Source organism: Etheostoma cragini, chromosome 2, assembly GCF_013103735.1.
Source record: "Etheostoma cragini isolate CJK2018 chromosome 2, CSU_Ecrag_1.0, whole genome shotgun sequence".
NCBI classification, from domain to species: Eukaryota; Metazoa; Chordata; class Actinopteri; order Perciformes; family Percidae; genus Etheostoma; species Etheostoma cragini.
In genome coordinates, this window is record NC_048408.1 from 9,051,209 (window position 1) to 9,078,907 (window position 27,699).

General features: G+C 41.6%; 2 protein-coding genes and 1 long non-coding RNA gene across 6 annotated transcripts in view; 2 read left to right on the forward strand and 1 right to left on the reverse strand.

The window, feature by feature from the left end:
* Positions 1-348: 348 nt before the first annotated feature.
* LOC117954034 (E3 ubiquitin-protein ligase RBBP6-like) lies at positions 349-16,954 on the forward strand. Of its 4 annotated transcripts, none has more exons than XM_034887493.1 (20): positions 349-1,513; positions 2,586-2,685; positions 2,890-2,929; positions 6,033-6,074; positions 6,204-6,292; positions 6,403-6,499; positions 6,637-6,779; positions 6,973-7,145; positions 7,624-7,727; positions 7,879-8,261; positions 8,379-8,442; positions 9,179-9,236; positions 9,323-9,377; positions 9,472-9,795; positions 9,974-10,069; positions 10,201-11,821; positions 12,846-13,456; positions 13,573-13,643; positions 13,766-13,853; positions 15,945-16,954. In XM_034887493.1, exons 1-20 carry the CDS (start codon positions 1,348-1,350, stop codon positions 16,879-16,881), a joined length of 5,262 nt encoding a protein of 1,753 aa, XP_034743384.1. In that variant the 5' UTR covers positions 349-1,347; the 3' UTR covers positions 16,882-16,954. The 4 variants fall into 4 exon arrangements, with proteins under 4 accessions (XP_034743384.1, XP_034743399.1, XP_034743391.1 ...); XM_034887508.1 differs by having other exon boundaries at positions 15,951-16,954; XM_034887500.1 differs by having other exon boundaries at positions 13,769-13,853.
* Positions 16,955-19,313: 2,359 nt separating this feature from the next.
* Positions 19,314-27,699, reverse strand: part of LOC117954318 — a 17,837-nt gene continuing 9,451 nt past the window's right edge. Inside the window, exon 3 of the long non-coding RNA XR_004658799.1 lies at positions 19,314-19,326. This is a non-coding gene — a long non-coding RNA (uncharacterized LOC117954318). The remainder of the gene's footprint in view (positions 19,327-27,699) is intronic.
* LOC117954026 (voltage-dependent T-type calcium channel subunit alpha-1I-like) overlaps positions 24,771-27,699 on the forward strand; it is a 42,312-nt gene continuing 39,383 nt past the window's right edge. Inside the window, exons 1-2 of the mRNA XM_034887481.1 lie at positions 24,771-25,073; positions 27,166-27,467. Coding sequence (XP_034743372.1) covers positions 25,044-25,073; positions 27,166-27,467 — 332 coding nt within the window. The 5' untranslated portion in view covers positions 24,771-25,043. The remainder of the gene's footprint in view (positions 25,074-27,165; positions 27,468-27,699) is intronic.

Sequence of the window (27,699 nt, forward strand, 5' to 3'; positions counted from 1 at the left end):
ACACTACCCCTGTAGGACAACGCCATCGAACAACCAAAGAACACCAGGAAAACAATATATTTTACATCTATTTTGAAACCCCTCGCCCTGCCAACGCCACGCAAAGGATGTGCTGGTACAAAGGTACAAGGAGTTGACTAAGCTACACATTGTAGCTGGATCAATTGATTTATGAAATAAATAAATACGAATTGGTAGCGGACACCGTGTAGGCTATGTGCAAAATCAGATCCAAGCCGGTTTCCGTCAAAAGGGGACGGAAAAAAAGATATTTGTAATGTTTTGAAATTGTGCTTCCATTTTGATATACATCTTGGCTTTATGTGTACTCTTTGGAAGAACCCTGGATACATCCGGTTCCGCCCTGCGCCATTTTGATGAAACAGCGAGGAGAGAACATAGGCAGTTTGGAACACCAACATGGATTTTATGGATTTAAATTGAAGATGAATGTGGATACACAACTTTCAATGTTTCGTGGAGAAAGATAACCGCGTACTGAAGAGGAACCTTCGCGTCTTGACTGCCTAACTGGTGGATTTGTTAGATTATTCGACAGCTAGCTAGCTAACCTGGGCAACATTATTAGCCTAGCGCCGTTAGCTTTTGTTAGGGAAGTAGTGTTTTCATGTTTAGTGGCGAGGTGTAGCACGTTAGCCTTGGTATTAGCTAACGAGCTAATATAACATTTACACGGTAGATTACGTTTTCGGAATAATCCTTTCTAGGTCCAACCGCGATAACGTAACATCTGTGGACTCGTGGCGGAAGCTTTCAAGGAGATTTGTGGACCTTTTGCGGAGCTCGGTAGAGTTTGTCTTGACTTGACAGATAAGAACTGTCTCCAGAAGGCAACACATTCGAGGACTGATGCTCGCGAAATCCCAGGCCCGCTGTGAGCTACACTAGCGGCTTGTAGCGCGGCGGCCCGGGCTTTCCACCAAAGACAATTCACTACGGACTTGGCCGCATTCAACCCACTGTGGTAGATTTACTTTGTGCTGCTGCATGGACTCTCTTGGATTTGGTGGCACCCTGTTATGTTTTATTGGACTTTAAAGAACTGACGAGGCACACGGCGCCTCTCAATGGCGCTCTGGTCTCATATCTCGATTATTTTTCTTTGGCAATAACAAGGACTCCTTTCGCCATCTGCGAGCTGAACCCTTCCCCCATTTTAGTACTTCCTTTGTCTACATTGTTTCAGCGAATATAAAGAAGGTTTACCTAATTAAAGTCACCACATTTAGCTGTGTTCAGTGTTGACGCTGTTTTATTTTGTTATATCAGGCCTGTGTTTTTTTTTCTTCTTGTGCTTGATTGACCTAAGTGCTTAGACCTGTTAAAATGTCGTGTGTTCACTATAAGTTTTCTTCCAAACTGGACTACAACACAGTTACTTTCGATGGGCTGCATATCACCCTCAACGAGCTTAAAAGGCAGATTATGGCCCGAGAGCGCCTCAAGGCCACAGATTGCGACCTGCAGATCACCAATGCGCAGACTCGAGAAGGTAAATGATCAGCTGACACATTACCAAATGTGTAATCAACATGTCATCCATTGTTTTGACGAATAACGGTATATAACGGGTGGTGGAACAGTAGGGTTGTTGGATAAAAGTCATGCTATATATTTAGACTGTATATTGTGGTACAACACTCCACGGTTGGAAGCAATGGTTACTTTACTTGTTGATAAATCTGCTTGTTATGTTTTCCAATAATTATTTGGGGGTATAGCACGTCATAAAATAGGGATTCCCCAGAGCCCCAGGTGGCGTCATCAGATTGCATGTTTTTTCTTACCAATAGTCCAAAACCCTCAAAACAAATCTGATTATAATCATATAAAACCAGCAAAAAATAAATGCGTTATTACAGTTTACAAATATTTGGAAACACATTTTCTTTTGGTTGTTCTAGCTCTATACCAGTCTAAATTAACAATATCAAGCTTTTCCTGGGCCAGGTTTCTATAGTCAAAATTGGAGCTGGGCAATGTTTTGATTTTGTAATATGAGACTAGATATTGTCTTAGATTTTGTATATTTTAATATGGTAAGTGTTTTTACCTGGTTTACAAGCTTTACAGTAAAGTGTATAATTTTCTGAATTTACCAGACTGTTGCTCTATTATTTACCTTTACCTACTAAGTCATTAAATTATTCTGGAGAATATTTATCAAAAATCTTATTGCGTAAATAACATTTTGTTAAAGCACAAATAGTCAACCATACAATGTCATCGCAATATCGACCTTATTGCATTGTACTTGGTCAAGAATATATATATCCCCCAGCCCTAGTCGAAATACAAGTTTTCTAGTATTAGGGTATCAACAACTACCCAATTGGAATTGATTTATTAAAAAAATGTACTAAACCAAACAGTTTATCAATGTATGACCTTTTTCACAGACTTAGTTGAAATAATGAGATGATGCAAGCCATAGTAAAAACACACTCCTGGTTCAGGACACTGTTATTAACTTTAAACTGTTCTGTAATCCGGACCCAAGTTACTATACTGTGTATCTTACTGAAGAATGTTTGTGTTGTGATAATTTGTGTAATGTTTTGTAGAATACACAGATGATGAGGCCCACATCCCTAAACACTCGTCCGTGATCGTCCGCCGTACTCCGCTTGGAGGAGTAAAACCTGCTGGCAGGACGTTCATTGTGTAAGTTTACTTTAAAATATTTCTGGAATCATGACTGAGTGGTACATTCTCTAATAATTCAAGGTATGGGTTAACTAGATTTTAAGTAGAGATCAGAGGTCCTTTTGTTAACGTTTACAGTTGAAAACTTTGTCCTGTCTCTTCAAGTTTGCCCTTGGTCAGTCAATAACTGATGTTTTCTTTCTGCGCGGTTTCTTTCTGCAGAGATCGTTCTGACACAGCTGTGGTGGGATCTTCTAGACCCGTATGTAAAACAAACCCAAAATCAACACTCTCTCCTCCTCTTACCTCTCTCCCTCTCCCCCTCTTTCTGACTTTAGTCACCTTTCTTGAGAACATTCTGTCAGCAATGATTGAGTTGCGTGTATCCTCTGTTCACTGTGTGTTGGCTACATTTGTGTTGAGATCTCAACCTCTATGTGTTATGTGATGTCTTTTTTGGGAGGGTTTCCTGGAGTTGCCACATATAAAAAAAGAGAAAAAAATAGTTTGTTGTTTCTCTCTAACAGCGTTTCTGTTTTGAAATAAGCAGATTAAAGTTTAAATTTGCTGAATGAGATGAGGTTAAAGCGAGAAACAACACACTGGCCACCATTGTATTTTTTTTAATTCTCTGAACTGACCAATTGTTGAACTGTTGCCACTTAATTATTGATTGAGAAATCATTTAAACTGTTAATGACTGTATTTCATAATGAAATGGTTTTGTAGCCTGCTTCAGGCCAGGCAAATGTATTTGAAAGGGGTTTGTAAACAGAAAATGTGGTTTTGTATTGATAATTCATTGTCATTTTATTTACTGTGAACATATTTAATTTTGATGTGGTTTAAGAACCCAATGAAGTAAAGTGTGGCTGGGATTGATTGTAATTAACTTTGATTACAATTACAAGACTAAAGTGTGAGTGGAAGAAATTCACCAGTGTTTTTTTATTTTAAAAGCTTACCCTGCTAAACTTTAATATACTTAAATCTGTTGTTCAGTTACACTTGACAATGTCAGTTGTTTTGTCCTGTACAATTTCACCATGAAGATGTTCTATTCTGCACTGAGTATGGACTGCACATAACCCTTAAACCTTAAAAGCTCACAGATTTGATCCTGATGAGTTAAATGCTTTGAATTAATTCCAATTCCTCAGTGTCTGTTTTACAAAGGAACAGGTGTATTGTTTACTGTGGTTTGGGGGATCAGTAAGAAGCTAGTTTGAATGCGTGAGATGCTGTGCCTCGGCCACAGACGTATAATGTTGTGAGGTGATCCCAAAGTACTTTGACACATTATCAGTAAAGTAAATATCTTGTTAATCTCTGGAGGCCTTCCATGGTTTCTGCAGTGAGAAGTATACTGGTGTAGTGTGTCCTGTAAGCTGTAAGCTGCAGAACCTGTCAATAAAGTTGTTCAGTGGTTCAGTGTCAGAACCGCTTGCACCAGATCCCTGTGTGTTCCCTCCACAGCATTCTGCAATACCCAGCCTTTTCTCCGAGCCCTGCATATCATGATTGACAGCCTGCCCTGCCCACTTAAATCTTTTTTAAGTATTAGGCGGGTCAGGCATTTTTGTTTGTTGTTGTAGAATATGGCTTTTTTTTTTGTTTGTGCATGAGACTTATGCTTCATTTCCACTACATGTTTTGACTCAACTTAGTTAAATTACGTGTTTTTTTTTTTCTATTACGTTTTCTACTGTGGATAGTACCACCTCAGTGTCTGTGGGATTCTCAGCTGATTGGCGCGTGTAACTGCCATGACATTATCTTTTACGTGACACTCTACATGGATCATTTCGTGGACAACAATATCTGCACTTTAATTGTACTGCAAAATGTAAGGCATAGTGTATGATGACGTTTTGTGGGCTGCCATTTAAAAAATAAAAACAAATATCTGGGGCGTGACATTGGCTATTGCAAAATGTCAAGTTTATGTAGGATGTCCCATGTGACAATTCTGTTTGTTCAATCAGTGGTCTGTAGTATTTTTAACTCTTACATAACCATTTTTAGTATCAACTCAGCCCGCTGGAACCTCAACTGAGGTGGTACAAAAAAAGGTACCATGTACTATCCACAACTTTTGCTAATGGAAAACCAAAAAAGATCAAGCCGTGCCATACAATGTAGTGGAAATGTGGCATTAACTCTCGTGGTTCATTGACTCCTAGAAACATCCCTCCCCTTGCTTTCAGCCTTCACTCGGTAGTGGTGTAGGAGCTTTTTTAGGGAACATTTTGAAGGAACACTTGACGACTCGGGTAGTTATTCATTTTTTTAAAGCAACATTTCTACAGTTGTATTTAATCAGCTCTAAATATTTGACACTTTGCATTTTTTATTGAAACGTCTTGACGCCACTCCCTGCAAGCTCATTAGTTTACACAAAGCAATCTTTGACTGGTTTCGATGAAAGCTAACTGCTATGATAACTTCTTTTTACAAAGTGGTGCAAAAACTGCATGCTAAAATGAAATGTCAAGTATTCCTTTGAGAAATCCCCCTCTCTATCGGAGCAGAAGCATTAGGATCTCTACAGACGGGTGTGCCAGTAGTGTACATTTTTGAATTTGCTGATGGTGCCCAAATAGGGAGGACAGTTTGAAGTGTTTAAGCAGACGCTCTTGGACATTACCATAGTTAAGACTTAAAGACTCAGAATAGAAGCAAGGTCTAGACTTGTTAATATGGAAGAGTTGTTAGAGTACAAGTTTGCTTTACTTGGTAAATGTTATGTGCCTTTCTGTAGTTCTCTAGGACTTACATACAGTCCCAAGTTTGATTTGATAATTCAAAACGGTAAAACTTTAAAACTTGCCACGGAATGTGCAAAAGTTGCAATTTGTGTGTGAGCTGTTATAACTTTGACCTGGACAACATTTTTAGGATGGATACATAAAAAAAAATTAAAGAGTAGAGTTGCTTAATGGACATAAAAGTATTTTCTTTAAAAAGTCACCTCATTATTTGTAGATTACATTCCATTGTTTGGTTAATTTTCTAATTTTTTTCTCCAAACAATTTAGATATCTTTTGAAATAAACAGCTCTGAATAGACACACTTTGTTTTTTTTAGAATTCGTCTTTCACTTAAACTCTTATGACTCAATGGTGTCATAAAGATGAACATCTCGTGCAAGCCTTGTAAACCATGTCTTGAGATAGTATTCCTTTGAGAAAATACCTGCAGATACCGGCATTATTTCATGCTCCAAGTCCTCAACAAAGACTTTAATGGAAACTAAGGGACTGGACACATGTGGTGGGGAACTATCTGGGCTCTTATCTTCCACTTAATGTCTATCAGATACTATGTTTAAACCTTTAATATCTCTACTTTGATTCTCCTGCAGACTGACTCTTCTCCATCTATGTCCCTCGCCCAGCTCGCCAAGGTACTGTTTCTGTACATGCTGGCTATACTTCCAAGGAAATCTATCCTAAGTTGAAGAGATGTTTTATTTTATCTTGTGGGGTTAATATCCTACTTAACTCTTTTTCCTTTTTGTCGTTATGTATTTTAGACTGCTAACCTGGTTGACGCAAATGCATCAGAGGAGGACAAGATTAAAGCCATGATGTCTCAGTCCAATCATGAATATGACCCGATACAGTCAGTACACACACACACCCTATGTTCTTTTACTTGATTTTTTTCACCATGTTTTAAGTTTATGTAGCTGTATGTAGTATAACGAAAATGTATTGAACTTTTCTTCATAGTTACTCCAAGAAAGCAGTGGGACCTCCACCTGCTCACTATACCTGCTTTCGCTGTGGAAAAGCTGGTCACTATATCCGGCAATGCCCCTTATTAATGGTAATCATGAAACTTTTTTTTTTCTTCCATAATCTGTTGTGTGAATGTCTATTACATTGCGGTGTAACTACAAATAAAGTAAGGATCTAAGCTTTTTGGATGATTGTTTTTTTTCTCTTTTTCTGTCAACTTTTTAGGTCCAGGATAAGAGTGTAGAGGGTCCCAAGCCAGTAAGGATTAGTAAGGGCATTCCTCAGAGCTTCATGGTTAAAGCAGAGCCAGGAACCAAGGGAGCCATGTTAACCAGCACTGGAGAATACGCTATACCTGCAATAGATGCGTATGTGTCAACCAAGGACACTCACAAATACACACTGTTTAGTATACTCGTACTGCACATGGAGTAGTGTCCCATTTGTCTTTGTCATACCCCCTTTTGTATCTGTGTCCTCCCCAAACCTAGGTTAACTACTGCAGCTGCTTTCTTTTTTGCTAGGAACTACTAAAACTAAGCAACATCTCTGTTTATACAGGGAGGCATATGCACAAGGAAAGAAGGAGCGCCCTCCTTTTGTGCCACATGACCAGTCATCATCTGAGGATGATACAGACCCAATCCCTGATGAACTCTTGTGTCCGATCTGCAATGACCTGATGACAGATGCTGTAGTTATACCCTGCTGTGGAAACAGTTACTGCGATGACTGTGAGTTCTTACTTGTATTGTGCATTTGTATATATAAACCTCAATAGATACAGGACTAAAAAAGAAAAACAAACTAATAAAAGTAGGGAGTCCGAACTAATCTTTGAAGTACCAAATTATTATTGAAACATATTAGTCTATGTTTCAGTCAACCGATGCATTGGGGAAAAAAATCCACTTATGGAAATGGCAGAAATACCCATTTCACAGTGGCCTCTCTAAAGCATTGCATCCCCAGGACAAGCTAAATGTTGAGTAGTTGTTAAAACTCATTTGTATGTTCCACAGTGTATTGGAATGATTTCACCCTCAATTTCGGTAAAAATAAAGTCATTTTTGGAAACTGTAGAACACTGCTCTGAAATGAATGTAAGCTGGGCAGGTTGAGAGGACGTTATTGTCATATCATAGAGATAAGCTTTTTGTGTTTGCCAAATGAATGTGAAACTTTGTCTAATTCAGGACTGTTTATTTTCAGGTATCAGGACTACCTTGTTGGACTCAGAGGAGCACATCTGCTTCACATGCAAACAGTCAGATGTTTCACCTGATAATCTCATTGCCAACAAGTTTCTTCGACAGGTAACCCGCTTCAAATGCAATGCGCGCATTTTGATGTGCAGCATCGTTTCGTCATTTTTTCTAGAATTCAAAACAAATCTAGAAAAATAGCATTCATATATATTTTTTTAAAATTTTATTTAAAACTGCGTATCTGTTTTTCTTTATGCAGGCTGTAAACAACTTTAAGAATGAGACAGGATACACCAAACATGTGCGCAAGCAAGTCCAAAATGCAGCCCCGCCGCCACCGCGGCCTCAGTTGGTCAGACCACTGCACTCAAGGCAGCAGGACCCACTGTTGGCCAATGTCACTCACCCTCCTCCTACAAGCGCACCCTCTCCTGCCCCTCAAGCACAGGTCCCTGCCCCTATTCCCGCCCCTGCCCCTATTCCTGCCCCTGCTCCTCCGCAAGCTCCTGCAGCTCCTTCTGCTTCTACCCCTCCTCATGCTGCTACTGTTGAAGAACAAGATGATTCACCAGCCCCAGCACTTGTTGTTGACCCCCATTCACCTATGCACTCTAACAGCCACGGTGAACCACCCCCACCAGGGTACGTTTAATCTAAGATATGATTTATACACCAACATGAAACCACATACTTTAGAAGTGATGTTTGAAGCGAAGAGCCATTTTCACTAATCATAATGTGTCTTTGTTTATGCTTTAGGGAGACTGATCCAGAACCTACTGTGACACCCGACTCATCAGGAACCTCAGAAAGTGGATTACAGGTGAGTCCGCCTTGAAATAAAGAGCTACTTCTTGATAACATCTTACTGACTTTTAACAGCATTTACTACAGCAAGAGATTTAACATGGCCGTACAGATTACCTGCTGTTTCTTACTTTTTTTTAAAAATGTATACTGTTTTACCAATGGTAAACTGCATATTTTACCCTAGGCTGTTGCATTAGTTAAATGAAGCATATTTAGTATGCACAGGGTTTCCCGGCACTCTCTAGTTAAGGCGGCCACCTTAGCAAAACTAGCCGCCGCCTTAACAATGTTTTTTTGTTTTGTTTTTTTAAATCTGTCGTTGCCATTTTTCGCTTCCATAAGCGTCTGCGTGTGTAAGCGCAAGATTATCTGTCCTCTCTGCATATTGAAAGACAGCGGAGCTTCTACACGCACGCACATGCATACACGCTGAGGTTGTAAACAAAGACAACTTTATTTCTACAGCGCCTTTCAGCTTCAAGGCAATTTAGTTTCATTCCTTTGCACTTCAGTAACTTCTCCATTACAGTAGTTCAATGTTGACAACAGGGCAGTCACAAAACTTTATTGTTAAAGGTTTGTGTCACCATGCAGTTTGCACTAAAACATCTTTGGCATCGAACCCCCCCATCTGCCCAACCCCCCACACTATTGACTCTTATTTGCACATACTTGTTCATCCCTGAAGACGAGAAACTGTAACCTCTCTTGGAGGTAACACATTTTCCTCACTGTGATTTCTCCTACAGAACTACCATTTAACTGTTATTGGCCCCCCGCCACCTATAAGGCCGCCACATCCACCAGGTAAGAGGATACATTTAGATCATTTAAGGACATTAAGTATGCTTTAAGAAAAGACATTCTGTAACCTACTCTCTCTGTTCTATTAGGTCACCAGTCACGGCCACCGCCCTCTCACAGAGGTGGAGGCAGACTCTGGGACAGGTTAGACCCCTCTGTGTGGACAATCTGATCTATTAAAAGTTAGTATTGTTATAGGTCAGTTTCATAATGGTTTTTGTCCCACTCTTTGCACCAGGTTTTACAGAGGTAGAGAAGAGCACCCCTCCACTCACCTTCAGAGAGCTCCACCTCCTGCACCTAGCCCTCAAGTGTACCCGGCGCCGTCCATGTATCCGCCCCCACCACAGTCCTACCCTCCTCCGTACACCTCTGCGCCTGGACTTATGCCTCCTGTCATGGGTTACCAACCTCAGCCAGTTTATGCCCCAGGTCCACCAGGGCTCAATCCTCCCTGGGTTGCCCCTGGTACCCAGCCCCCTCTTGTCCCTCTACCCCCCCTTGCGCAGCCCCCTCTTTCTAAGGAAGATTTCTACAGACAGCGGCACCACCGACAGGACAAGTGAGTTGTTCCTTTTTCTTTTTGGGTCTTCAAACAGAAACATTTTCTAATTGCTTATGTAAAATATATACAGAATGTTAACATCACTCAGGTATGGGATTGTGAATTCACTTAAATAAAAACTATTGAAGCTTCACAGTGGAGTAGTTTTGAAAAAGTTTGTCTTTCTCCTCCACAGAGTTACATCTAAACTGGATGAATTTACTAAAGACTTCCACAAAGAGCTTATGAAGTACAGAAATGCACCAAAGAGACGAAGACCGTCATATTCAAGGTAATTTCATGAAAAGAGTTTTTTTTAAATTAATTACATGTTCATATCCTTAATGCCATTTGTAAAAATGTTTGCATAATCTGCCTTCTTTCTCCCCTTGTTTCCTTCTTCTCAACCATTTCCTTTTCAAGATCCCGGTCATACAGTCGCTCTCCATTCAGCCGCTCTCCTTACTCGCGTTCTAGATCCAGATCAAGATCCAGGTCTTACTCTTATTCTCCCAGTCGATCTCGCTCCCGATCGCGCTCCCATGGCCGATTTTATGCCCGCTCCCCTTATTCCAGACGTAATGGACGCAGTTATGGCCGCTCTCGGACAAGATCCCGCTCTCGTTCAAGGTCTTACGGATATCGGCGTTCTGGCACACCACGGTCTCCTCCCCCCTACAGGCCAGGAGGCTGGGAGGGGGCAGAAGGCGCGGGACCCTACAGGTCCCGGTCTCGCTCCCCTGGCCCTGGTGGCTTCCGGCCCCGCAGCCCTGGTGGACGAAAGCCGCCTCCCCGTGAACTCCCACCGTATGAACTGAAGGGTTCAAGTCCTGGAGGCAACGAGCGCTGGGAAAGAGACCGATATCGGCAGTGGGAGAAGGAGTATGCAGACTGGTACAACAAGTACTACAAAGACTATGACAACCAACATCCCCATCCCCATCCCCATCCCCCACTTCATCACAGAGGTCACAGCAGCAGAGACAGGGAGAGGGACAGAATGTCCCCATTACCAAGAGATTACTCTCCCCCGGGGAGAGGGAGAAGAGGGAGAGAGGAGCGAGGTGCTCCCCCTCACCATCCTCCATCCTCTTCATCAGGGACCAAATCCAGCACTAAAGTCCTCAAGTCAAAGAAAGTAAAAAAGAAGAGGTCTGGGGAGGAATCAGAGTCATCTCATCAGTCGGTAGACAGAGGTGATGCTACTCCTGTCAGAGACGAACCAATGGACGAAATCCCTTCACTTGTTACAACTCCTCCAATGTCCTCAAAGTCTTCGCTTGGATCCACCACCACCACCACCAAGGCTCCAGCCTCTAAAAGCACTGCTGCGCCCGTTAAAACCTCAACTAAGTCAACATCGAAGACTCCATCTGATAAGACTAAGAAAGAGAGGAGTCAAAAGGTTAAAACCAGAGTTAAGACAGAGGCTGTGAAGGTAAAGACTGACAGGGTGAAGAAAAAGACTGGGGATGGAGTGGTGACTAAAAAGAAAGATTCATCGTCCTCCTCATCCTCCTCTGCCACAAAACCGTTAAAGACTATTAAAAGCAAACCTGAAGATGCCCCCATCTCTACTACCCCTAAAAAGGAAAGGGGTAAAAGCTCTGCAGTGAGGCCACCGCTGCTGAAGACCCCTCCGCTGTCCTCCCAGACCCTGTCTCTACATCATGCCTCTCTTCATGATGGCCCTCGACCTGGCCACGATATGAGGGGCAGAAGAGATCTTCCACAGGGTTGTGGTCTCCTTCCCCATCCCCATCCACACACAATCCTCCACCGACCCCCCTCCCCGGACAGTCGGCGGAGGATGGGAGAAGATGGCCGCTCCTTACTCAGACCTCCGCCTGGAAAGCTGAGAAGAATAGATGGGCTAGGGGGTGGAGGGGATCTCATCTCCCACTCTCACATGTCTCATCAGCCCCCGCTCCACAGACTCCCACCCCCCTCAGACAGGCCTGGTCTTCTTCCTCTGCCAGGAAGCCGTGAGATGGGCCGGGGAGACGCAGATCGAGGATCCATCAGACCTCTAATGGACCTTCAGGTGGGACTGTCACTTAATCCACTCAATGAAATCAGACTCACTTAGTCATTGTGTTAATCGAGTAACTACACACCATCACAGGGGCTGCTGAAACAGTTTGCCAATTTAACTAGTTGATTATTTATTCATGGAATGTTTAAGTTCAATACCAAAAAAAATGCTGCTTTTAGATTCTCAAAATGAAAACACCTTTCTGTTCTTTTTATTCTTCTTTGGTTGTAAATTGAATCTGTCCCAGTTTTCAGACCGTTGCTTTGACAAAACAAGCTGTTTCAGTACGTCAGGGTGTATATATCTGGTTTTAGATGAATTGGAGTCATGGACATTTTTAAACATTTATGGAATTTCATAGACCAATTGGTTAATATAGAAATTAATCTTAGTCCTAATTCATTTATGAAGTTTTCTTTTCTTCAGTTAATTGAATAATAGTTTAAAAAAATGAAAAAGAAAAAAAACGTAATAACATTGAAATGGCTTTTTTCTTTTTCTTTAGAAAATCCAAATTGCTGCTGATAATCCTAGCCATTTATCATTTTAGAACTTTTTACCTTAAAAGTTATTATTATAGAGTAGTTCTGGGTTAACCCCCTTGTAGTCTTGTTGGCCCTTCTTCAGCGCTGCAATGGAGGGTCTGGCTAGTCCACACAGCATTCTTGGGTGGGTAAAACACATGCTGGGGTTTATTGGCATTTCTTAAATCGTCATGAGCAACTTGTTTTCGGTGGAACATGTTTACATTTAAAAGTTGTTTTAGCCGTGCAACAGAAAGCTCAGATTGGACAGATGGTCTAGCTAGCTGTCTGGATTTACCCTGCAGAGATCTAAAGGGGAGCAGTTAACCATAGTCCTCATGAATCCAATGTAGTTTAAAATTCCAACACAAAGAAAGCGGAGGGTGACGGACATCCGGCCCAAAAGAGTGTCATCCGGTGGAATTTCCAGCAGCACCCCAGAAGTTGAACGTCATGTACATAGACTAACTCCCTTGTAACATTTTGTATGCACTTTGGTCTATTTCCAGGTAAATCCCCTGGCCCAGAGGAGGATCAAGTTGAACAGAGATCTGGGGAGAAAAAGCAGCACTGAGATGGCAGCTTCGGACAGAGCACCGTCGGGTCCCGAAAAGACGACCTCCACCTCGGACCGATCAGCTGCCGCTAATATCTGTGAAGGAGACCGACCCGGCAGTGCAGCAGAAGGTTCTGGTAGAAAAGAGCGGGCGGCATCTGCTGACAGGGGAGTCCCCAGAGAGAGACCAGGAAGTGCTGGAGAGAGACTGCAGGTCTCAGACCGAGAACAGAGCAGAAGCTCAGGACTGGACAGAGAGCAAGACAAGACTTCCGGATCGGACAGAGACCGAGGCAGTGCGTCTGACAGACAGAGGGACAGGGTCTCAGGCTCCCAGAAGATAGCAGTTACAGCGGAGAGAGACCCCGAAGGCGAGAGGTCTGTGAAGAGAGAGCGAAAAAACTCCAGTGGTGGAAGTGCAGGAGGGAGGTCTGTCTGTCTGGATAAAATGACCATCGCAGAGAAAACAGCCGTCTCCAGGAGCGTGACGGACCCTCAGGAGAAGCCAAGCACATCATCAAAGGAGAGAGGCGAAGCGTCCGAACGGTCAACTAAATCTGACAGGTCTGTTCAATTTGTTTCCCCTGATGCTTCCATATCCATGATCAAAAGAACAGATGATATAGTGTGGTTTGGTAAACACAGTTGTTAATGTGTAATTATATCCTCTTATTTCCCAGGAGTGTTTCCAAGGACAGAACAGAGAGGAGCGTCTCCTCAGGAGAGAAACCACTTGCTGCTCACAGAGAAGGTAATTTGCAACATAAACTGTACGTGTCCATGTGTGTGTGAAGAGATGATAACTTTAATTGTGCCATCTAATGAAGCATTGATTAAACCCGGGTTTCCTTTTCCTCCTTCGTCCTCTTCCAGCAGTGAAAGACGGCGAGGAATCTGTTGTGAAGAGCAAACCCAGGATCAGCCGAAAGGCTCTGACGAGCCTCGCCGTGAGCTCCACCAGGTCAGTCTCTTGCACCAATTTTTGAGACCATTTGGTTTTTCATTTTTTAATTATGTCACCTATTTATTCATGTTTTATGTTTCTTTAATTCCTTCATGTTTGTGTTGTTCATTTTTGTTATTTGTTAACTTCCTTGTTGCAAAACAAAGTTCCTTCAGGGTTATAATAGGATCAAAGTTTAAATGAGTGGTGTTGCTTGGAAGTACAGGAGCTTTGCATCCAAGTTTATTTTCTGTCAACTGTTGATGAGTTAGAACAGAAAAAGGAATAAAACCTGGACACAATTTTTGGGTCTGCACGATTATGGTCAAAATGATAATCACGATTATTTGGATCAATATTTAGATCACGATTTAATCATCCCATTTTTTTTTTTATTTTAACCAAAACATTTTTTTTGTTACATTACTTCTGCTTTCACATCTGCTGCATTTCTCTTTTGTTAAATTTGTATGTTGTATGCACGCACGCACGCACACACACGCGCACACACACACGCGCACACACACACACAGACAGTTTCTTATCAGATCTTCCGCTAGTCCACTAAAATCCTATCTCTGTGTTTTTCAGCTGAATGGCGATACACAAGATAAACCTCCTGTATGCTCTTTTATTAAAACAGATTGGCTTAAAAAAAATGCAAAGACTTTTCCTTCCCAGATTGAGAATATACAGCTACAATACATATAAATGATGAATAAATATGATAAATAAAATAAAAATGATCGGAAATATAAAGCCTAGGACATTTAAAAAATAATTTCTCTGAGAAATACTCCTTAGCTTGTTTTCATCAATAATAACCGACTAAACGAGGGGGAGAGGAGTGCGGTGGCCTGAAGGTATATGCCACTCCCAGAGTGTCGGCTGACTCATTATGAATGGGTCCAGCACGGGTCGAATGGCGGGTCAGCAGAGTTACACACCTCGTGTCTGTATCGTAACTGCGCTGCTTCATTTTTATAAACTATGATATTCTGGCCATGGTCACGTCTCTGGTCCAAGTCCAGCTGGCTCCATCTCACACGCTATTACTCAACAAACTGAAGTTAGTTGCATTCAATAACTTCTGTGTTTTTTCATTGTGGCGGCAGCAATAGAAGAGTTACCAGCGGAAACACTGGTACAAATACAGGTTTCCCTCTCATGCTTAACAATGTACATCTGTGTTAATAACAATTTAACAATTATAACTGTGGACAAATGTTGCCCTTGTGTCTCTCCATGTTGCTGGGAGCTGTAATGGTGGCGGGGCTGCGCGGAATGTCTTATTTAAATTAATGCTCGGTTGTGCAAATTTGATTGTGGAAAACCAAAATCGTGATTAAAATTTGCTTAATTGTGCTGTCCCTAGGTCCCGGCTATCTATCGTCTCCAACTTTAAAGCGTATAAGCGCATTTTCCAACTTGTTGAAATTTGACGTAGGCTTCTTTTGTTTAATGAAAAAATACAGCTCAAAAAATGTAATCGATTGACAGAAAATGAGTCTCACTCAGGCGGAATTTCCAGTGGCACCAGAGCAATAAAATCAGAAGCTATCTGGATCTATTAAAACCTCTCTGCTTTTCTTTGTCTTAAGAGTACGCAAGTGCAGACAAGCAATTTAAAGAAGTCAACTGGGATTTCCTGACAGTTTATAGATCAAACAATTTAAACAAGTAAAGAATCTGCCAATTATTTGATAATAATGAATATAATCATTACTTGAAGCTCAGGAGAAAGTGTTTTTGTATACACAGCTTTATTGGTTAATGTGTTAAGAGGATGTATTGAACACTGTTTTTCCACATCAAATATGTGTAAAAAGTAGTTTAAAGCTTTGCAGCCTGCTCTTAACTAGAGACTAGCGGTTCCGTTAGCTACTACTAGCATGAAACATCCAAATCTCAGACCGGACTGCCAGCAGCAAAGTTGCATTATTGGTAATGTAAGCGGCAGGTTTTCACAAGGAAGAAGAATGCTCGGAATATAAAAGGTGATCTCTCTGGTTCCGCTGCAACATTTATTCATTAAACTGTCCACAGTGATTATAGTAGTGCAATGCTGTACTATTTTCATTTGTATAAACATGTCTGTTTCTCCCTTAACTCTAGGTCAACTCAAGAAACAAAGCGAGACTCCGACAAAGATCAGAAGAGTGTATCCTCCAAACCCGCGGAGCAGCCCCCACCAAGGAGCCCAAGCATCAGCCCAACACCCAGCCCTGCCAGGGAGGAGCCGCTCATTCAGCCTCCTCCTCGCTCCAAGTGGGAGAGAGAAGATGACGAAGAAGGCCAGGAAAACGGACTTGGTGCACCCAAAGACCCGTCACCGGTGCCACAGAGGGGCCGGGGCAGGGAGGGGCCAACTGAAGCACCTAAACCTGTCAGGGGTGAAGGCCGGGATGCGTCAAGAGAGGAGAGGAGAGGAGGATTGAGAGAAGAGAAAAAAGGGAAAGCACCCAGGGAAGAGGGTAAAGGTGGTAGGACAGCACAGACAAATTCTGACAAACCAACCAAATCCAAACTCGTGAGAGAGGAGGGGAGAGGAGGAGGAGGAGGAGGAGGAGGGGGGGGGGGAGGTGGAAGAGATGAGGGCCGAGGAGTGACAGGGAAGGAGGAGAGAGGTGCAGAAGGCAGAGGTGGAGGAGGACGAGAGGAGAGTCGCGGCCCAGAGCCCAGGAGACAGCGTTTGTGTTCAGACCTGGGTCGCGAGACAGACGAGGCAGCCTTCGTGCCCGACTACAGCGAAGGCGAGGGCTCGGAGCCGGACAGAGGAAGAAGTGGCAGCCCCAGTCCGTCCCAAAGCCAACCCTCCAGCCCCAGCCAGAGCAGCCACAGTGGCGTGGCGGACAAGAAGAAGAAGAAACACAAGAAACATAAAAAACACAAGAAGCACAAGAAGCACAGCACCCATGAGAAAGAAGGAGAACAAAAGGACCACAAGCATAAACACAAGAAAAAGAAACACAAAAAGAGCAAAGAGAAAGATGTGCCGGTAGAAGAGGAGACGATGGAGAAAGCAGTGGAAGGGGCTCCATGCTAACGGGGGTTAAATCAAGACTGCTGCCCAAAATCTGGAACCTTCTTTGTTAATAAGGAGATAATGTATCTAAAAATATTGGCTAACACTGGCATGCTGCTTCATGTGCCAGGGAATAGATGAAACAAGTCTTTGGCTGTCCATGAAGCCGGGGGGGCTGTCTGGCTGTTATTCACGTAATGTCACTGCAGGTCCTCAAACTTACTTACGGTACTTTGTTGTGCTCGGATTGCAGCAGTATGACCGCTGCTAGGGTTCATATTCATTGTGAGCCTCCTCTTTGGGACTTTGGGTCAGGGAAATACTCTGGAGTGATGCTGTGCTGCACTATTGTGATTGACCTAGAGCCGGCCAGGAAGGACGTGGTGATAATTAAATAACAGTGAATCTAAATGACAGGAATAACCAACACTGTACTCAGGGATGTGATTGCTTCTTTGTAGAGGAGAATTGCTGTTTCTCTGCCTCTGATTCATTTGTAAGTAGAGATGAACTGTTGCTTCACGTATAATAAAATAATAATTTCCGCTCGTTTGTTTTGCTCACATCCCTGTGTGCTGTTCAAGGCTTAAATGCTGAATAACCTTGCTACGAGGGCCTTTGTAAGCTCTTTTTTTTCTTCTTTTTTTTTGGACCGACTAGTGGTTTTGCGTGTTTCGCACATTAAGTACAAATAATTTCTACTTTCCGTTACTGCTAACCATTTTCAACGTTTATAATCTCATTTTTCAGCCGTTGGTTTCCAATCGTGCCAATTTAGTTTTAAATTCATGTCCCTTTAACATACAGGCAGCAACATGTTCTTGGATAGGTTACCTATCTATGCAAGGATAAGTAGCTGAAAGTTGATTTTCATTGACCAAACTTAATAAGAATGAAGTCCAGTATTTCATTTTGGAAATGGTAAGCATCATAGTATTTGTGGTTAATGTGCTAAAACTTGCTGAATCACCAGTATGTTCCTTAAGTTAAAAACAAACCTTTATGTATCCATGCTACACTGGATTCTATAAATCTAGGTTGTGTTAATTAATAATGTCTAATCAGTTGGCATGTTTTTGTTCCAAAGGTGCTGTCGTGTGTGTGTGTGTGTGTGCGTGCGCGTGTGTATGTGTATAAAATGTGACAGAAGTGGGACAAATTGGAAGACTGGTGTTCTTATAAATGAGTTATTGCTTTTCTTTTAATTAAAATGTTTTGACCTCATGGACGTGTCTTGAGTTGTATTTCATCAATGGTTGAACTCCTGGTTGTCATGACCACAAGTGTTAATTGACAATGTATAGACTATATAGTGCAACACTAAAATAGTGTTGGTAATAACTTTTTATGAGGACGGATGAATAGGTGATTTAAAAAAGGCTAATTTTAAAGATTATATTGTAACTGTCAAAAGGGCATCACAGCCCACACCAATGGGAAAAGAAAACATGCATTCAGAGAAAATATTGTCTGTTGAAATTATAAAGGAAACGGTGTGCTTAAACTTAAATTTTTTAATTAATTAGAATGAATAATGCTCAGAATCATTAGAATAGCTTGTTACTCCATAATATCTATGCATTGGGAACACTGCACATTTAATTCCAAATCAAAACCAGACAAAATCGATCAAGTTTGTGTTCTACCTTCACAGAAAGTGAAGAAAAAGGAATAACGGGCTTTTCAAAAAATAGTATTTGCATTTTTCTTTACAAACTGAAACATTTACTGTATAAACTTAAAAAAAAAAGTCTCAAGGGTTTGCTTTAATGCACTAATTAGTTGCATTTCTGATGTCACCCCACAAGTGTTCTATGGGATTCATCAATCATCAATGTTCATCTGGAACCAAGACTTTGCTCACTTACAAATGGTAGTTGTTTTCTCCCACGTCGTTCAGGCTTTGGATTCCATTTCAAGGCATTTGAAATCATTTTAGCTGAGCAGCCTGTAATTTACTGCACTTCCTTATATGTTTACTCCTCTCCAATCAACTTTTTAATCCAATTCCGCTGTTCCTCAGAGCAATGTCTGGAATGACCCATTGTGCTGAGTATTTCAGTGTGAAATGCACTGTAACCGGCATGCACAATAATTACTTCTATCCTTAAATATGGTCCATAATTGGTCCATAAGCATAGTATAGTTTAGTAGAAACATGGACATAACAACTCAACCACATTTTTAATGATATACTAGTGTTGGTATTTGTTACAAGAAGCCCAAAGTACAAGTGGGACAAAAATATAAACACATACCATAAGATAGGCGATAAAAGAACAGAGATGTACTGCAGCACGTCAAGTATCAGATATATTTGGAAATAAGGATGAAGTATGTCCTCGAATGCCGTTTATCAGGCAAAATTGCGAGTTTAGGGTCTTTGGCAGCTCATTCATTTTCACACATGAATAATTAAAGTAAATCATCCCACAAAGAAACGAGTGCAGTGAGACAGACTGAACACTGTGTGGAGCTGTAAGTCCTACAACTTTTAGCATTGGGAGTGGAAAAGATTTACAATAAAAATAATCTTCTCTCATATGCCTCAGCTCCAAAATACAACCCCACATGTCTCTCTCCACGAGCACACAGCAATAAGGTTCATGTTGTTTGTGTTTGTGCATGTTGAAAGTGTTTGTACCTAGTCAGAGAGATAGATCACAGAGAGAAACAGGCTGAAAGCAGGAGATGGTTTCACAGATAGTCGAGGAATCACAAATGAGAGCAGCAGATGTATGCTTCCCCACACAGCAGTAAATAAAAGCACATTTCCAGCTGAGACCATGCATTGTACGTGTGTATATCTTTAAGGTCATCCTTAATGGACTCAGAGATCAGTGAGATTAGAGAAGATTAATGTATTGTTTGTCTGAACCCCTGCCCAGATTATCATGTCACCACGTTAGTCCTGTCATCTGCCATCCTGCAATATTCACTCTGCATGTGTGTGTCTGCGTCCATGGACGTGTGCGCGCATTTGTGCACCTGTTTTCTGCCTGTGTATTTGTGTGTCTGTGTGTCTTGCCTTACAAGCATGACATCATATCCTGTCATCAAGGCCAAAGGTTGCTAAGCAACTTCACTTCTGTCGATTGTCAGAAAAGATGCATCTCCGCTACCTGTCTCACAACCTAATCACTCCCTTATCCTGTCATAAAAGTAATGTCTGAGCATGACGCCGGCCGGGTGTGCATGATTGCTCATACGTTTCTATGGACTACTGCGCAGTTATGCTTTGCAAACACAATACAAGAAATAGCTGAGAGAGAGCGAGGAGGGTAGGATGCGACTATGTACTGTCTGATAGATTTTTTGTGATTCCTAGAGCTGATAAAAAGGATGTCAGTAATGTACGTGCAGGTGAAATCCCTCCAGTTAAATACTGAAATACAGCTAAATCTCAGAGCCGCCTATTATGCTGGTGAAAAAGATGCTTGCATCTTTGATTTGTGACTTTAAATAACTTTGTTTTATACATGAACGTCTTACTGTGATTACAAATGTAAGTAACGTTTTAGATTACACAATGCAGATTACAGTGTAAATATGTTGTACATATCAATAAAATACTTGTTTGTAGTAGTTATATATACAAGTACACATTTAGGTACAGTGGAAGAAAACAAGAAGTTAGGAAACAAGGGGGCAATAACTTTGTGTTGAAGACGTACACATGTGCATGTACAGTATGTGTGAGTTTGGACTTTATATCAGGATGTAGCCTCGGGTGGTTGCTATGGCAATTTCAATGATTGGTCACGATTATTGATCTGTAATTGAATTCCCACAGTGTGTGTGTGAGTGTGTGTGTGTGTAATTGTGACAATGACATGGGATAGAACATTTCCCCATATATAATGTTATGTGATGGTCACCATGGAAACACACCCAAGGGGCACCTACAACACAGTGATAATAATGTTTGGCCTAGATACCCATCCTCAACTGATAACAGAGGGAATGTATTTCTGCCTGAGTGTGTGTGTGTGTGTGTGTGTGTGTGTGTGTGTGTGTGTGTGTATGTCAGTGACCAATGTAAACCATCATTTGAACACACCCCAGTGACGGAGATGGAGTAAAAAATGCATGAAATTATTCTGTGGAGCAGAAAGAGTCTTGCATGAGTTATACGAGACGGTAAGTGTGAGAAGGATGAGACGAGCTGGAAGGAGAGGAAAAACGAATAAGAGTGGGAGTGGAAAGACCCAATAACAACTGATTACTACCAACGCACATACACTCACAAACAAACACAAAGGCTTTCAATGATGCTTATCAATTTTTGTGTGTGTTTGTGTGGTTAAATATTCTGTAACTCTGTAGTTGAGATACACTGACTGCTTGATGTATGCTGCTACTGTAACAGTTATAATAGCTGTGAGGAGTCTTTTCTGTTGTGGGCGAGGATTGGGTATTGCACAGTGTTTCCCTACATTGAATGAAGATCTAATCTTGTTTTGTAGCCACACTAGTGGTGAATCCGTGGGTCTGTGAATCCAGCTCTTTGGTCCACAGCTAAAAGGCTCCACAGTCTGGTGCAGGCATTCACCAATCAGATTGACTTACTGTAGGCGATCCCCTGACTTCCTATCTAACACCTTCCACAGATAACAATTTCCACTTGTCCAGTAAAGATAAGATAAAATATGACAGATGAAAGGATAAAGATTTTTCTCTCCCAAGGGAAATTGATATGCAACAGTTGTACAAAGTAGGATAGTGCAAAGATAAAATATAAGTAAAGCTGCAAGTACAGAAGATTAGTAACAGATATAAACAAGGTTAGTGGTAAGGTTGCTTCTTGGATACTATAATATGTATTAGAGCCCAATCAATAAAGGATTATTAGGCCGATACCGATACGAATATTTGGTCTAAAAATCAGATATGCCGATATATCGGCCAACATATTTTTTTTAAAAAAGAAATCCAGACACGTTACAAAACATAGACAGATTTCTCTAACACTAGGTATTTGTAGTTATTATGAGTTCTCTCTTAAATAATATGATAATAATTTGTTTAATTGTCACAACTGAACAGAGAAACATCGAAATATATTAAAGTTCTGATAAATTAAATGTATAAAAGTACAAAATTTAAGATGTGAAATTTATCTTTGTTACCAACAGGGATTTGGTACAGCGCCCTCTGGTGGACAAAATATGCAAGGCCAACGCTCATGACACGGTTGACAGTCCGTTTTTTTTTTCTTTCTTTTTTCACTTATTTGTTATTATAAATGATTCTGATGAATGAATGTTTAAATTTATATTTAAAAATCGGCCATTATAAATGCAAATGCTGATCGATCGGGAAATGCCTAACATGGCTGATAACATATAGCTATATATGTGCACTGTCACATTTCCAATGCAGTTAAGTGTACATGGTAAAATCTAAATGTTCTATGATTATGTCAATGATATTGCAAGTAATATTTAGTACAGCTGAGGCTGTAAAGTGATGCAAATCTAGGGAACAAGAAGCAGCGTGCAATATTTATGCAAAATATCCTCTGCGTAAGTGCTTTTGCAGTGTTTATTCACCCCAAACAGCCAAAGTACCAACTGTGCAGACGCTAGCTGAAGCTAACTAGCAACACAAGCTCTGAGCATGAGCGTGGGTTGGGCCTTTTTGAGTGACTCCAATCTTCAAACTCAACAACAACCTTATATCTCACTTAATATCCTTCAGTCTCGCTCTTTTTTTCCTGATCAGATTTTTTTGCTCCTGTTGAGATCATATGAGATGTGTGGAAATGGTCACTGCACAGAGGATGAAGCCTTTTTATTTAGGTAACAGCATTACTTTTCCTCCAACACAGCACATTTAAATGTTTTTCCCCGCTAGTAGGGCCTAAGAATAGCAAAGTTGTCTGTCTATTTTTAATGCCTCCAAATTCGTTTTCTAGCATGTAGTGAGCGTTAGCCTCTCGATGCTCCTTCCGCGGGACTGGTTTTCTGTTTAAGGCGTGTAAAAATTTAAGAAAACCTCCCCAGGAACTTATTTAGAGGCAATATATTGATGATCAAAAATCAACAGGAAAGCATTTCAGACTAGTGCTCCCTGTAAGCTGTTTGCTTTGACAAATATTTTCTAATAGTAGTTCCCAAAGTGGCATCCAGGGACTGCCAGTGGGCCTATAGAGAATTGGATGGAGCCCCCAGAAAAATGAGCAGTAGCTGAGGTTCGGCTCTATTTTAAGACATTAATGATGCCTATTCTACTTTTTATTCATTCTGCCTTGTTGGTATCACGTCAGTCTCATACTATAAAACATACGTCTTTTAATCAACAAGGCTTCAAAATAAACATGTTATTTATAATATAGATGCAAATTAACTGAAGCTAAAATATGGACAATGCTGGTAAGTAACTCAACTTTAGTTGAGTCTTTCCATTTTATGCTACTTTATACCTCTAGTCCACTACATTTCAGTGGGGAAATGTACTGTTTACTCTATTTGACATAGTTACTGGCTACTTTTCAGGTTACAATTTTGATCCAAAACGTATAATCATCTTTTAAAATAGTATACGTGTCATAATACGTAGGCTATATAAAACATGAAAAAGGCTTTTCTGCATGAGTACTAGCACTTTTGATAGGCTTACTTAAGATTTCACTGATAAAACCTTTCCACATTTCCTCCACTATGCAGCAATTCAAATGCACAGCCTACTTTAAGTTTCTAATTGAGTATTTTGACGTTATGGCATTGCTACTTGTACTTAACATCTGGATACTTCTTCCACCACTATGCTTAAAATTAGAAATATACAGGAGGCCTACAGTATCAGTCAGTAATTAATTGTTCTCTGAAACATGACGTAGCAGATTTCAAGGTATTGTGTTGGAGCTCTGCCACACCTTTGGTTTTAGACATCCCTGATGAGTGGGACTGTGGAGCATCATGACAGCAGCATCCTCCGCCCACACGCATCCACACAGTGTGCGGGGTCGCTGGCTGGTGAGAGAACCCCCCTGGCAGACTCAGAGACAGAAAGAAAGAGGGACATTGGGTGCACTGTGAGGCGGAGGAGTGGGGACCAGTCACATGCTCTGACTTGCTCCGTCAGTGTCAAGTTATCTGGTTTAAAGAATTAAGCTCTCAAGCCAACATTTTCAAAATAAAACAGTTATTGAAGTGCGTGCACACCATTGATGGATGGAGCGGTTCCACAATGGATGGAAGCTATGAGGACAATAAAATAGGCTACAAGTTGTATCCTAATCATGCTCAACAACAGTGATTGAAACAATTAAATCAAAAGTCACAATGAAATGTGAAAAATAAAATAGTTTGTTATTGATGCCAAACACTGTCTAACTTTTGCGTTTCTCTTAATATAGCCTACTCACTATTTATCCATCTGGTTGCCAAGGTAAGTAGCCTAACTGATTTGTTTGAGGTAGCAAATGGGAATTTGTAGCCTATTTGTATTTACGTTTTCTACCTAAATGAAAGGTAATTTTATAACAATTTATCATTGTATTCAAGGAAGTAGCCTAACATTGATCTGTTTCTTAGACCTAGACCTGAGAAATAAGACCTGACACGCTCAACTTACACTGAAACTCAGAAGACTGGGTGGATCCTTAACGTGAATAATAATATATAATGGTTATTTGGCACTCCAATTAATAGGCCTACTTTTTAATTTCCACATGGACGTTTCGGGCAGGGCGCCCTTTAGCGTGTTTCACCCGCCATCTCATCACGTTACATGCCAAGAAGGTAAGCTGTAAGTAAACCTAAGTCCTTTCAACCGATATTTCATCAAACTGTCGTTATTTCTCTAGGTTGTGGCACACTGTGGATCGTAGTTTCCGGGACTAGACTGTCTTATTTTGAAGGTAAAATCCGAGTGAATCCGGTCTGCCTCACTCCATCTATCTTGACGCGGCTCTCCCTGTCCCCGGTGCGCCTGAACCCCGGTACATGACACCGCAGAGCGCAAGGGGGGCCGCCTGGTTCTATTTAACTTTTTTTTACGGTTATTAAAACTTCTGCGCCACATTACTCTCAATTGTTTTCTCTCTCTTTGTTGTCCTCCCGACTGACGGACTGAGTTTGGATATCGGCAGGGGGGGAGGGGGCAGAGGACCAGCGGGCTGCTCTCAGATGGAGCACCAGGGCTCCGGGAGCTCGGGGCGCACGGCGGAACCGGAGTGAATGACGCTGGTGGATGGACGCTGCTCCCCGGTAAGGACGGCAGACAAAGTTTTTTGGGGTTTTTGTGGTATAATAGGCGATACTTTTTTCTTTGCTCTCCTGTCCCGGGCACTGCGCTTGGTAAATTCCCGTGGCACAGTAGAACATGTACAGATTCTATGATGTCGCTCTTTGTCAATGGCGGTGTCTTTCACAAAAAGAAAGAAGAATAAGATGATAGTCTTGTATAGGCAGTTATAAAGTGCCTGTAGTAGGCATTCTTTATAATAAGTTATTGATATATCATATATCACAAAAAAGAGTGAGACTAATTTTGAGATTTTGGGATCATACCATTCCACAGTTTAATGTAGGATTAATAAGACTGTTTTTGATGCTGGAGTATGCTATGACCTCATAGATATGTGAGTAAAGGCTACTGGGCCTTCTGGATGATGTGTGTAACTGTGTAATGTTAAAAGTAAAAAGATAATGTTTGAATTACTGGATATTTGTAGTTTGCTCTGGTTTTATCAAGCATGACGCTTCTGTAAATTATTGGTAAAGAATTTAGGCAATTTATGCATGATGAGTGCACCGCAGGCATATAAAACTTGATGTGTTTCAGAGGTCTTACAGAGTTGTGAATCTATTTGTGTTCTGGTGACTGGCTATCAGGAGCATGATTTCATTTCCACATGGCCTGGCTGTTACCGAGGGACGCAATTAGTTTTCAAGTGTTTTGAAAGGACTCATCAGCAGGTTTTTAACTGTGTGCAGAATAATGCCCCCCCCCCCCCCCCAACGGTGGATTGATGTTAGCCCATCAGCTACTTTTGAATCACAACAAAAAGCCTTAAACTGTGCGGCCCTGCACTCCTCACACAATCTAGGCGACGTGCCCATAATAAAAAAAATACACACACAGGAAAGCAGGATACTGGCAGATTCAATCTCATTATTTTCATAAATTGCACACACATAGAAACACTCCTCTATGCTGGAAACTTGCATGCCAGCTCTTCTCTTGTTCTGTCACACTGTAGGCACAATATATGCCTCCACAGACTCGTGGTTGGCCCAGACTTCTATTATCCGGAGTCTACTTCATGTTCGTTTTCCACAAAATCCAGCTCTTTGGAACAAATTGGTAGCTTTGGAATAAATTTGCCAGAATCTCTGGGGATCAATAAGCAATGGAATGAGAACACAGCGGATCAGTGGGGAGCATTCGCTCTGTACTCGAGACAATGTGGACTGTGTCACAGGCTCCCATCTTTTTCACCCAAACTCCACTGCAGACATCCCAATATTGCATAAAATGTCATGAAATTAAAAAAAGTAATCAAAATCCAAGAAATGAATCCGCTCTTGTGATATCACGAGATTGCCATTCAATGTGACATTTCCTACATGATATTCCAATGCTCCAAGCCATTCCAGCCAGTACTTATAAAAATTAACCTCAGGCTTCTGTAGCTCGACAGTGTCACTGCGTTTCATGATATTTTATGTTAAATTATAGCTCAAGGACAAATTATAACTCAGAGAGCTAAGTAACACTAATCACCATAAGCGGAAATTGATTGTTAATGAAAAAAAAAATCCCCACACTTTATTCTTTTCATAGCGATATGAACAAGCTGTCTAAGCTATTTTGACTCTGTATGTCCAGATTGTTTAAAGCCAGTCTGGATTAAAAGCATCAGCAGTAATGGCCTGTTGTCATCACTGAATTGTACAGCTGTGGGATTATAAAGAAGGGGTCTAAGTGCTGCCTGCACTAACTCTGTGTTTGCACGTCTGTTAGTACGTTCTGTTTAGGTTTTCGTAGATTTATGTTTCCTGCACAGGGCTGCTTGCTGGCTGGGATTCCTCACCTGTAGGTAGCTCATGGTAACTGAGAAAAACAGAGAAGGATTTATTTTTCTATGCTGCTTCGCTAGAGGGTAAAGGGTCTTGTGGACAGGGTGGCAGGTTTGACAGTTCTGGTTTGTTTTAAGGAGCTGCAGTGCCAGCAACAAGGCTACACAGTGGAAACACACACACGCACACACACACACACACACACACACACATACACATGCATCCATATGTTGCTGTGTCCTGAACAATTTGCCGGTGCCCCTGCGCCCTCTTTTAGGTTCAGGCTGTCCACTGCACGGCCATGACGGGCACCCAGGACCCAGACCTGCGTGAGCAGCACAGAGGACCAACGCAGGAGGAAGGGGATGAGGAGGAGGAGGGGGAGAAAGTGCATGTGTCAGTTGAAGGAGAGAACAGGGACCAGGATAGGGAGGAGAAGGAGGAGGAGGAGGGGGAGGAGGAAGAGGAAGAGGAGGAAAAGGAGGAGCTGCCGTACCCCACTCTAGCACCAGTGGTTCTTTTGGCTCTGACCCAAACCAGCCCACCCCGCTCCTGGTGCCTTCGAGCTGTCTGCCACCCATATCCTTTACCGCCGGGAGTGCACCTGAAGCACTGGAAATGTGTGGGTGTGTGTGTGTTTGTGTGAATCTCTGTGTTTCTGTTCATAATGGGAGAGAGACATTGTTTGTGTTTCAGCTCTGTACTTTCTCAAAGCTGTCGAGATGTTTACCTTACGATTAAACACAAAAGAGACGGGGAGAAGGTCACTATTGTGCATGCTTGTGTGTATGTGTGTGTTTGTGTGTGTGTG

What these genes read in the sequence shown, in the direction of transcription:
- LOC117954034 (XM_034887493.1), top strand. Translation starts at nt 1,348, where the DNA reads ATGTCGTGTGTTCACTATAAGTTTTCTTCCAAACTGGACTACAACACA. An exon ending in GCTGGCAGGACGTTCATTGT is followed by an intron (nt 2,686 to 2,889) that starts GTAAGTTTACTT and finishes TTCTTTCTGCAG; the next exon opens with AGATCGTTCTGACACAGCTG. An exon ending in CGAAGACCGTCATATTCAAG is followed by an intron (nt 10,070 to 10,200) that starts GTAATTTCATGA and finishes TTCCTTTTCAAG; the next exon opens with ATCCCGGTCATACAGTCGCT.